The sequence below is a fragment of the Odontesthes bonariensis genome, chromosome 23 (assembly GCF_027942865.1).
Source record: "Odontesthes bonariensis isolate fOdoBon6 chromosome 23, fOdoBon6.hap1, whole genome shotgun sequence".
Taxonomy (NCBI): domain Eukaryota; kingdom Metazoa; phylum Chordata; class Actinopteri; order Atheriniformes; family Atherinopsidae; genus Odontesthes; species Odontesthes bonariensis.
The window spans coordinates 11,859,530-11,872,024 of NC_134528.1; the positions used below are offsets into that span (position 1 = coordinate 11,859,530).

At 40.8% G+C, this 12,495-nt stretch overlaps 1 protein-coding gene across 16 annotated transcripts in view; it reads right to left on the bottom strand.

Annotated features, from left to right (window-relative positions):
* Nucleotides 1-12,495, bottom strand: part of nrxn1a (neurexin 1a) — a 57,725-nt gene that overhangs the window by 30,279 nt on the left and 14,951 nt on the right. For 11 of the 16 annotated variants that reach the window (XM_075457233.1, XM_075457227.1, XM_075457232.1 and 8 more), the window contains 5 exons: nucleotides 6,526-6,827; nucleotides 5,336-5,359; nucleotides 3,340-3,501; nucleotides 1,407-1,478; nucleotides 854-1,078 (listed from right to left, as the gene is read on the bottom strand). In XM_075457233.1, the coding sequence (XP_075313348.1) occupies nucleotides 854-1,078; nucleotides 1,407-1,478; nucleotides 3,340-3,501; nucleotides 5,336-5,359; nucleotides 6,526-6,827 (785 nt within the window). The remainder of the gene's footprint in view (nucleotides 1-853; nucleotides 1,079-1,406; nucleotides 1,479-3,339; nucleotides 3,502-5,335; nucleotides 5,360-6,525; nucleotides 6,828-12,495) is intronic. The other 5 variants (XM_075457235.1, XM_075457234.1, XM_075457226.1 and 2 more) reach the window with 1 other exon arrangement.

Below are 12,495 nucleotides of genomic sequence, written 5' to 3' on the forward strand. Positions count from 1 at the left end.
TTCTACATTAACCTGGAATATAAAAGGGTATATGAAAGAAACTCCTGCGTATTGTTGCCACTCTTTTAGGGAGTAATGGGTCCAGACTCAAACCTCAGAAAGGGTTTTAAATATCTATGATTCTAAATATCTTGGCCTGATACTGGATTAAAATCTTAATTTAGCATATTGAAAAATGAATTAAACTAAAATATACAATTTCAGACATTGTCTTTCCTTGGATGCGGCCAAAAATATCGATGCACTCTTTGATCTTTTTTTACATAACATATTGTGTTAAATGCCAGGGTAAGGGCAGTGAAACAACGATAAGACCACTTGAGTCTCTATACAAGTTAAAGTTAAAAGCTTTCAGTCGCTCTGCTCCCTAACTCTGGAACTCACTGCCACCAGACATCCGATTACTCCTCTTCAAATCAAATCTTAAAATGCATCTGTTTAAAGCTGCATTCTCTGTTCTACCTCTAGCCTCATTGCTCTTTTTAACTTGTGTTATTTTATTTATTGCGTTTTTAATGTTTTGTAAAGTGTCCTTGTGTTAAGAAAGGCGCTTTTTAAAAATAAAATGCATTATTATTATCATTATTATTAAAAAAATTCTGGACAAAAATAAATACTACATCATCAGTGCGGTAAAAGTAGTTTTCAGTCTATTTACATATTTATGTTTGGTTAATAGAATTTTGAATGGCCTGGTCACCGTTGCATAGTGTAGTTATTTTTAATTTTTTAAATTTTTTTTAATTAAAAAAAAAAAAAAAAAAAAAAGTTAAATAAAATTGCCTTGCCTTGCCTTGCCTTGCCTAGTATATATTCGCTCAGCTTCCTCTATTAGAAAATATATAATTTTCACCTTGACAGTAGGAGGGGTGCGTGGGTCCTTGCGTTGCTGTTGTCGGGGTTTGCCGTGGCTGAAAAGCATCAACCCATTCGGCTCTGTGGTCCTGAAGTCAAATGAAATGGATCCTGCCTTCTTTGCTGTCCACTTGCTCAGTGCCACGTAAGACTCTGGGGTGTCAAAGGTCACAGGGTCCAGCGTTGCAACACTCTCACACTTAAAGGAGACCACACCACTCACCTGGGGTAGATGAAAGAAAACTAAATGTTAGGAGATTTTATTACTGCAAGTTTGTTTGGTTTGGTTTGTTAAATCACTGCAGTGAAAATCAAAGCCAAAATCATTCCTTTGTAGTCTGACATTGAAAGAAAAAGTCAGCTTGTAGCTGTGAACTGACTAAAAGGAGAAAGAGTGTGGCTACCTCTCAAAACTGTAATCCCATTTAGTCAAAATCCTTACAGTTTAAGTCTCAACAGACCCAAAAGGGGCTTGTGATCCAAAAAGTATTCTATGTTTAAGAGGATAATACATTGCTAATAAAGTTGTACATGCTGCTGAAAGCGCCTACCTTCATTTTTGGGTCTCCCTGTTTTGCCAGTCTTGACAGCTCCAACCGTACATCATTGTTCTTGTACACCACCTTCAGGGGAGGACATGAAGAGGAAAGAATAAAACCTGAATTCATTTTTGAATGAAAGAAAGCCTTCCATTATATAGGCTTTTTTTTGCCGGTAGTAATACTATTTTATTGTATCTCTTTAATTTACCATTCATATAGCACACAATAGTCTACTCAGTGTTTCTCTATTAAAAGAAGAAAAAAGAAGAAAAAGGTTTTAAAAAGGCTCTCCCTTTTTAAAAAGGAGAGGAAAACTGTGCATATGTGGAAACCAGCTCTTTTAAATTATAACTGATAATCTCTTTACCCAGGAAATAACCCATGAAATTTATTTTTCTCATACATATGTTCTAGTATTTTTATGATAAAACAGCAATCGTAAGAGCAGTGAAGCACTCCAACCTCATCTTTAGAAACATCCAAGTTGACCCTTCCTCTTGCATGATCGCTTTTACACATTTTATCCTCTTTGCTTTGCTGTCTCTCTCTTTTCTTTCCCTGACACAGTCTGCCTTATGACTGAGCAGCTTGAGTGTAAAGAGCGTGCTTGTGCGGAGCATTCTGATGCTAACAGAGACAAGCACACACAGGCTCTGGTTTATTAATCCGGACCTACTCGCATGACCTGCGGGCAACAACCCCGAACTTCACATTCCTGTTTGCCCCCTTTTTTCATGTTTTTGTTAGTCAGGGGCATTTGTGCTAATATGTATAGGAAGGACGGGGACTCTTTAAGATAATAACTCCTGCAAAGTGGTGCTACCATGTGGGAACAAATGTGTGTGGAGGAGTGTGCCTACGCCACATCAAATGCACAAAATTGTTATAGCTGTGATTGTTCGTGCGTGTGATTCACTGCATACATCTTAATTTGCTCACACGGATTATCATATCATCATATTAAATATGTAAATGTGCCAGTGGAGGGTTCACTTTGACTGTGGCAGCCTTGTTTAAACACCATCAGTCTTAATGAAGCAACACAGAGTGCATTCACCACTGATACAGATAGCTCTCTGTTTGGCACATCATCTGTCGGCTTGCTTGGTTGTGTGTTTATGTCTCTGTGTGAATTTGTCTAAGTGAAAGTGAAACTTCGATGGGGTATGTATTTGACGAGTACAAAGATGTAAAGTTTTTGTGGTGTCGAGTGCATTAAAGAGACGTGCTCATATGTACTGTTTGTTTATTTGTCTTTTAGTCGGAATATTTGGGGAAATTTGCTCATGTACGCATATGAGTGCATACACACCACGATTGTGTTAAAGTGCAGAAGCATGTGTATGAGTGTGTTCTCATCAGTGCTTCATGTGCGTTGTTTTTCTGCTGCTGTGTTGTGGCCCATTTCAAGCAGAGCGGATGGATGGAGCATCTCTGTGGCGTATCTAATTAGCATGTTGGTGCTTAGTGCTGTATCTACTCCCTCAACGACACTCATCACTGATTCCGTCTGATGCTGGGGAGGATATGTGTGTCTGGGACTGTTTGCCAAAAGATTTCTGTGTATGTGTGTGCATTAAAAGAAAACGTGTGTAAAATGTTTGCGTGATGCCTGATAAAATTGGAATAGAGGAAATCGATAGAAAGACAGTGTGAGAAAGATAGGAATATTTGTGTTGTGTGAAGAAATATATGCAGCATAAGTATAAACTACAGTGGGCAATAATCAAATGTAAAAATTGATATATCTTTAATGAAGGAAATGCTTATGTGGATGGTTAATTCTCAAAAAGAGTCATTCTCAAAAGACAATGTTAGTTGCTTTACATAAAGTTGCAGAGTATTATCTCATGTAAATGATCAGTACTGTTGTGTTTATATTGTCGATCATTGTTAGTTTTCTATGTGGAGGCACATATAGATTACTAAGCATGCTTCCCACCTCTTTGAGGCAGCCCATGAAGTTATTGCTGACAGGGGACCCAGGCAGGTCAGCAGTGCTGGGACTCCCCCCCACGTAGAAGAAGTCATCAGAGCCCAGCATGGTGTAGTCCTCCTGTGTGTAGCCCGTTGTGGTCAGGATCCCGTCCACAGAAATCGTCACCTACATAACAAAGCACAGGGAAAGGACACGCTATATACTCACACCAAAGGCAGCGCTAAGCACTAGCTAGGCGCTGACCAGCCAAATTAGCCCCCTTTACTCTGGTAACCAGTGTATATGCATTCTGGTGGGGAAAAGGCCTGATTGGTTTTGGGACCTGGGCAGTTGTGCAGCTGTTGGGACTTTGATTTGGTGCAGTTGGATCAGTGCTTACTGTGAAGTGTAACTGCTGATATTACTGTCACTAAAAATATGTTGCTACACACTGATAAATGCCACCTTCTATCATTCTCTCTGCTGTTTGGAAGACACCAACTACTACCTTAATCAAAGTATGTAGTCTACCATCTTTAGTCCATAAAAAACAATCCTAGAATGCAGAATGGTGACTGATTCCTGTGTATGACTGATTTGTATTGCCACCAAAAGTTACTTGTAACTCTTTAGACCGAGTTTGCTATCCAGTGATTGTCTAGTACTAACTTTAACAACCAGAATAAAGCATAAAAAGATTGCCTTATAAGTTACATGAACCATGATTGAGCCACAGTATTTTTATGCCTCAGACTCTAAGTTCATTTACAGCTGAGGTAGAAAATGCAATTTGATTAACTTCCTAGCATACAAACCACAACATTTCTAAATGCTTTACCTTCAGTGACACTGGTGCACTTATAATTTAATCTGCTCATTTTGCTGAGTAATGGCCCGTGCATGGGCTTTTAGCTGTCACTGTGATCCCGTGCTGTCACATGTAATTTGCAATTAGTAGTATATTTTCACTAAGATATTCTTCAGTACATTACTGACCATGTTCAACTGCCCATAAAGTTGTGAGCACATTGCTTTCCTGCTACAATACAGTTCACTTTCACTGACAGTGCTTGGCATCGCCAGGCAAACTTGCCCAGCCAGTCAAGTGTTAGTAAGTCTCCACAGGCATCTTCGTGCTTTACAATAGGTGTTAGTACTATTTACATGTTAGTATTTGTTAGTTGTTGCACTGCTAGCAGGCAAAGTTATGTTACTTATGTCAGGACAAGCTGTGTTGGGTTACTGAGGTTAGGGTTATTGATTTCAATGCTGTTAGTAGTTGTGATGATGTTATGTTACTGTGTTGTTAGGGTGAGTTGTGATGATGGTGTTAGTAAGTTTGTGGTCTGGGGGGGGTTTGTTGGATCAGCGAGTCTGAATGGGATGACGCACAAACGAGCACACGGATATTGATGTACACACGCGCACAGGTGTTAGATGGGATACAGCTCATTCCACATAAACACACACACATAAATATATAAACATGCAGCCTGTTCCTCTCTCTGCATGCAACCTCTGGCAAAGAGGAGACAGTAGATTAAGAAAAAAAGACAACAAAAAGACAGGATGACTCTGAGGCACCATGGAGAACATGCAGTGGCAGAGTGTAGGACGAAAAAATCAAAAGAAGATTAAAAAAGGAGGGAGAAGGAACCTCTCTATCCACTTTATGGACCAGTCAGAGAGGGGAAGGATTTCTGAGTCACACCATGCAGGGAGGGTGGGGCTCGTCACTTGCGTGCAGGTGAGGGATGAGCCAATCTGTGCACGCCTACATGTAAGTCACAGAGTGATGGGGTGAAAAAAACAATAGAAATAGGGAGGGGGGGGTTTACAGAAAAAAAAGTGGTTGGCAAAGAGGGGGGACGGGCTCTATAAGCGTAAAAGATTACCAACCGGATTTATCCTTTTATTGGTTTAGTTTTGATGTCTATGATTCAAAAGGAAATAGACACGGGGAAAACCCAAACTAAGAAACAATTAGAATGATATCTACCGAACAATGGAGTTTGTTTACCATAGCGTGTCCAATGCCTGAGTGCTTTGTAGGAGAGGGGGAGAAAGGAAAGCAAAAAACTGTGAACAGAACAACTTCGGGAACAAAAAAAGGAAAGCTAGAAGGCCTCTGGAGAGGTTAGTAGGTTGGTTGGAGTGGATTCGCTAGGAGAAGGGCACAGGTTAGGTTAGTAGAATGAATCATTCCATGGATGGTGGTTAGTTTCACTAGCAGGTTAGTAAAGTTAGTAGTCAAGTTAGTACAGACAGGCAAACGGTAGAGGCAGGGCACAGGTAAGTTACAAGCATCTGAGTGCTAGTGATCCTCAATGATTTCTTGTTCACTCCCACTCTGATTCATTCACACACTCAAGCGTAAGCACACACTCGACTGAAAAGCACTCACCTAGAGCTGAAAGCAGAGCTGGTCTGGTGGTTAACCCACTGTAAACTAAGACCAAAACCTCAGATACTTTCTTACTACCACAGCATGACTGCAGTTGAACAAGAGACCACTGACGGTAGCTTCTGCATTGATTAGTCTCTGGCTGCAGACTACAGTCTTTTCAGCTGCCCACTGCCTCTGGAACATCTGCAGCCGTCTCTGTGGTTCACCAAAGTATAATACACACTAAAACTGTCAAACAAAATTAATACCCTGACTGACAAACACATCAATCTGATAAATCCATCTTTTATTTAATAAGTAAACCCTTCAGTGGTCATAGAGTCTACCCTTTTGTCATCAGTTTTTTGCTCATAGTTGTTTTCTCTTGCCTCTGATTCTCGATTGGAGAGCTGGTGGCATTGACTTCATGGAGAGATGGGCATCAGTGGGGTGAAAAAAGCTTGGATTCCAACAGAATTTACAAGAGCCATAGGTGATGTTTTTTTCAGATTTCTTTCTCAGTCATTCATTAAAAAAAAACGATTTAGATGTTAATTGATATAAAACAGAGAAAAGCATCAAATCATAATTCTGATAATCAGCACCAAGCAACCATGTGTTAGGGATTTTATTCTTTGCTTGACAGCTCAATTAGAATGATTTAAAACTGCACTGTCAGTTTTTAAAACTTCCATCCATTCATCCATCTGCCGCTTCCTATTTTTTTGTCCCTTCCTTTGTAACTTTAAATTTTTCGTTTTTTAAGGCTTATCATCTCCTCTCTGCTTGGCTGCTCACTCCTCTACCTCTTGTTGTCTGGTTACCTGTCTCAGGTTGCGGGTGACCTTGACGTCATGCCAGGTGTTGTCGTTGAACTTGCCGTTGACAGGCTCCACCAAGGCCTCGAAGGCCCCAGAGCCGAGGTTAATGACAAGTGACACAGCACCGTTCTTTAGTGCCAGGTTCACGTAGTCAGCTGACTTGCCAGTGTGCAGCATCAGGCCATTGCGCTGCAGTGTCTTGAAGGAGAGTGTGATTTCATCGCTGCTAGATTGGATGGGGTTGGGCGATAAGTCATAGCAGAAGTACTCAGAACCCTTGAAGGTGGCAACGTACTCCTCGCGAGCTGAGAAGGAATGGGAGAGGAGGAAACGGGGAGAAAGAACAAAGAAGTGTCAAACTGCTACACTGTTGTTGAACATTATCTAGTGATTAGCACAATTTCCAAGCTATAATACTTCTTCCCACGCTGCTCTTCACAAAATGCTCAGAGATGAAAACGGTGGGTGTTCATCAGAGCCAGCTGAGTAAAGCAAATCTCAGCTGGTCCTGGTTAAATTTGATTTTGATGTGCAGTACAAAAACATATCTTTTAAGATGCTGAAAATGTTGTTATTGTCAAGCAAAGCCTCACTGATTCCAGCACTTGGAAGAAACACTTCCCTTCATACCTCTAATCGTACCACAGTGTGGTGGGTAAACAAGCTTTGATCAGTCATGTGGGTTAGAGATTAAACCGTGTGGATATGAGAGAGAAGGTCGTGAGTGTGTAGCGTTCCAAACTCGTTATGAAACCTGCCCTCCTCTCTTTTGAGAGAACAGCTGTGCTGGCAGTCTAAAGTGATGTGGTCTTGTTTGACAACATGGCTCATTTCACAATGTTTGTTAAAAACCAGAATGTGTGCTTCAGTGTAAGTATGTGCGGTAAGAGCAGGGGTTAGAAGGAATTTGAGAAGGATGGCAAAAACTGAGGATGAAGATGAAGAACAGCATCCCGAAAGCACCATGGCAGCCAAAGCAGGCGGGAGTAGCCAATTAGAATTCAGAGTAACAGGCAGGCAGCCAATAGCAACTTACCTTGCACACCCTTTGTGACCCCCAAGGACACTAGACCAAGGTTTTGCAATCCATCATCCTTAAACTCACATTTACTTACTTATCTCACACCTACTCACACATCAGTGCACATCCGTATATGCAAGCGGGCAGAGGAATGCACACCTACACACACATCTGCGTGAAAAAACGATCATACCATTTCGCTAGCGTAAACAAGCAGAGGCGACATTATCTGCCTCGTTCCCACCCACAACCCCCCTACCCACCAAAGCATCTCCCTTCCTATACATCCGCTCCTGTGTCCTCCTCACAGCAATCCCTACATCCCAAACACCTCCCTTCTGGCCTCACGCCACCATTCCTCTCTGCACATCTTGTTGGCCTCTTTTTCTATGCTCTGAGGAGCCTCCGGCATAACCACCATCTTGTAGCTTGCAATACTGAGGAGAACAGCAGAGCATTTTACACACACTATAGGTTAAGCTGCATAAAGACACTTGCTGAGGAACTGCTGGAGAGCAGGGTGGGGGGAATTGCCACATAATGAATAGACTGAAGTGTAATAGGTTATTAAGGTAGTGAGAGGCAGAGAGAGAAGTGTTGAAATGGAATTGGCCGCACTTGAGTGAATATAACACAGAGAAAATAATGAGAAGGAAAAAGTGAGAATATATCACAATTCAAAGGCCAATTGTGGCAAATTGTCTTTCTTTGCTTCTCTCGCATTGAAAAAAAAAGGAAAAAACAGAACTGTGAATGCCAATATTCGAGTGAGAAACAACACGTTGTTTGCCAGCATGTGTGCGAGTTCCCCCTAGTGTGTGATTCCTTCCCTCCCAGCATGTTAATTAAGCGCGCGTGTGTGTGTGTGCATGCTGCTAAAAGAAAACCATGTGTGCATATCTGCATTCAAGCATTTAAAAGTGTATGTGTGCCGACAACTTTATGCTTTTTTATGTGTGTGGGTGCTGGTCTCTGTAAATATTGGTGTATTGCTGTCAGAAAAGCTATTACCAACTCAGGGCCTCGGGCTAGTCTTTACTGAGAGGAGCGAGAGCGAGAAAGAGGGAAGCACACACAAAAACACACACACATAGACGGAAAGAACAGCCACAAATGTTAACACAATCACACATATCCACTGACACACACGCAGATAAATGTAGATGAGGTGCCCGAGAGAGAAGACGGGGGGGCAAGCTGTTCACAATAAGAACACACGCAGCCGTCCAGCAGCATTCAAGCGGTAATTTACAGAGGTGCCATTAGGTTTCAGTGTGGTGCTCCACCATTCTGTTGCTAATTTACAGATACGTCATTAGACCAGACAGGAGCACATAAAGCATCTCTGCATCGATCTGGAAGCTCTGGCCTGCAAACACTTGCTCCTTGTTCTATTACATCACACACACAACTCATGCACAAATCAGACAGTGAAATGCATACAGGGGTGACACACACCCATAGAAGAAGAAGAAGAAGAAGAAGACCACGTGTCGAGCATGTGTGCTGTTGGTGTACGTACACACCTAAAACACACAGTAACATGCTCGCTCTCAAGTGGGCAGGTTGGAGTGGATCTGTTGTAGCTCAGATTAATGGAGTGAGTCAGTATTAGCTCAGAGTAAACACTGAGGCAGACACTGACATACACACCACATGTCACACTTCATCCTGTGGAAAGCGCTGTCGATCAAGGCGAGGGAGACAGAGAACGAAGGAATACAGTGGAAGAAATTAAATGAAACACAGAATGAAGGCACAAAAAAGGAAATTAATCATATATGGCTATTTTAAACACTAAGATTTTTAATGATTTTTTTTTCCTTTTGTTGTACATTAAGCCGGATTAATAGTATGTAGTAGTGTGGTTGGGTTTACGATCTGGCAGCAATAGCTTTTCTCTGCCTCTTACAAAACAGACCTTGATCTTCACAATACAACTTGATTAGATTAAGTTAAACGAATAAAAGAGAGGAGAAAGCAGTTCCCTCAAACCAAGTTACTGTCTCTCTGGAAGGTTTTACTGTAAAGCATATTAAATGCAGCTTATCCATTCTTCTCGGTTGTTTGACATTGGTGAATCAACTGACAAGCAAATTAACGCTAACCTAAATAATAATTTTGTTTTAATAATTCATCTGTTTAGTATTTGCTGGCTCAAGCTTCCTGGAACATGAGGGTTTGCTTCTTGTTATTTCTTATATCCTCTACAGTTAAATATCTTGATGATTAAGAAAAGATGTTTTCGTCTTCTTGCAAATATGAAACACTGTATAAACCTCTTGATTAATTACCTACATGAAAGACATATCAACTAACAAGATCTAGTTGCAGCTGTTTAACCAAACACTTTTTTTCCTCTTTCCTCAGACATTGTTTAGCTTCATGCTAAAATCTCTAACACAATGTTTCAATCTATCCAACATTCATATGGTGCAACCTTCATGTGATTTAACTTTTTTCTCTGATGAAGACGGGACAGATTGATAATCTGAATGAGACATTTCAGCAGCAAGTAGAACATTGTCCAGAAGTCTTATTGTTTTTAAGTAGTAGCTTAAAGTCCTCCAACTTTAATATCCATATAAGTCACTGGGTCCCCTTATCAGATGCAACCCATACAAGTATTTCTGAAACGACATTGGCGAGCATTTCCACTTAAAACAATAACCATAAGTTCTCAGTCTGAAAAACTGTGGTCTTGAATTTAACTTCAAGACTTTGGGACCTTTCTTAGGTCACTTTGCTTTGCTTTCTTCCACATTTATCTGTTTATTAGTTTGGTAACAAAAAGCACTTTTTACATGGTCTGTTCAAGGCTGGATAGTTTCACTTTTGTTGCATCCTGCTGTTCTTCTTTCTAAATTACAGAAGTAAAAAGGAGAGGAGGAGGACGGGGTGGGTCTAATGCTGATATCTGATTTTGCAATGCTATGTGTTATTTGGAAGCATGCACAAACACATTTTGGTCAGTTTGAAGAAGCAGCAGCAAGTTATCATTATGTGAAGATCATGGTTGGGGCTGACACTCTTTGACAGAATTTTTAAAGCTTCATTTTCCAGGGTGCCTGAGTCCGGCGGCGATTTTCCCTCACAGAGCAGCTAGAGATCACTTATCTTTGAGTCATAAGTACAGGTCATAATAAAAGCTTACAATAAAAGCACACATGAAATATGGTGTCATTTTTTTTCAAGGACAAGAAAGAAAGAGAGAGACAAGAAAAAATTATGAGAATGAAGATGGAGGGGCGAAAAACCGAAAAGGGTGGAGAAATAACTGAAATTATACAAGGAACTCGCACAAAAAAGTAAGTTATGAATAATGAGGGCTATAGGAGGAGTGGGAATAATGTAAAGATGATTGGCATTAGACCTTAAAGCCTGTCATTAAACCACTACTCTAATGAACAAAGCCATCTGTGAGGAGGCAGGAGGGAGAGACAGAATAACGGATCTGATGGTTGCTGCTTCAGGGACCAGCTGCAACTGTAACACCCCTCCAATGATCAAACACACATTACATGGATTTTGGGTTGTCTCTGTGCACATATGGCGAGTGTGTGTGTCATTTGTGGCTTCGTCTCATCTCATGGGTCTCCTCCTCAACATTTCACATACTAATTTGTCATCTCCATGGCAACACTGTGTTACAAGGGGCTCCAGCAAATACGAATGTGTGCATGTGTCTTTCAGGGAGACAGGAAGAGAGATGGAGAAGGAGGGCAAGGGAGAGAAAGAGTGATTGAGTGAACAGTACATTATCATGGACAGCTGTACTGAATCAAAATGGCGGATGGAAGCTGGGAGCACATCAGGGGAGCCTTCATTATACGCACCTGATAGAGGGAGCAGGGTGGAAAGATGTAGGGTAGAGGAAAGGGAAAGACACACAGGGGGCATTTGAAAGGAATGGGGAATAAAAAAGGAGTAAATGGAGACACTGATTAAGATTGGGAACACAAAAAAAAGCAAAATAGATGGATATAAAGGCGAGACAAGGAAAAGGAGTTGCAGAGAAGCTGGGATGGATGGCTGGAGAGAATGAAAAAGAGAAAAATGCTGGTGTATCTAAATCCTAGTGTAGCAAGCCTCAATCATGGCAGCCCTGTCATTCTTGAGATAGCACACTGCAATTCCCCTGCACCTCGTTTTTAGCCCACCATGCAGTTCTGCTATCAGCTCCTCTCAGACCATGCACATACGCAAATGCACACACACACACACACACACACACACACACACACACAGCATACATCCAGCTCGAAGGCATCCTTTCTTAATAACAGACAGGTGGATTAACTAAACACTTGTGCTGTATACAAATGTAGATGACTAGAGTTGGAAATGTATGTAAATATATTCCAACGTATGCATATCTCCTATATTACGTTCAAGTGAGAAAATTCATTCACTAAAAGTCAAGTTCACTAAACCACTGCCGTTTCCATCTCTATTCAGAGATATGGCTTTGAAACCAATTGGGTTATCACATCGCAGCCAAGGGAGCAATACTGTAGAGGAGGATATTACTGTCAGGACACAAGTGACAGATTGGCTGCCTGAAATGTTGATCTCTTATTTTTTTTGTTGTTGTTGTTAAAATAAAGGCATTCATATTCCAGTGTTAGATATACAGTTTGAAATACCAGTGCAGACAAACTGAACCAAAAGTACTTAATCAACAGTGATTTGATCTTTTATTGTTTCAAAGATTTATCAAAGCAGATCTCCTTTTTTCTTTTTGTAGCTGTAAATAGATGATCAGCTTTGAAGGTGTCACATTGGAGGCTACAATGACATTTCATGATATTTCATATGGTAGATCATAGGTCATGTCACTAATTGGCTGCAAATAGCAATTATTTTCAAGAATGATCTTCTAAAAAACTCAACTAATATACTGCCAACTCATGTCTGACTTTGTACAAATGTAAATACTCTTACTTTTGAGA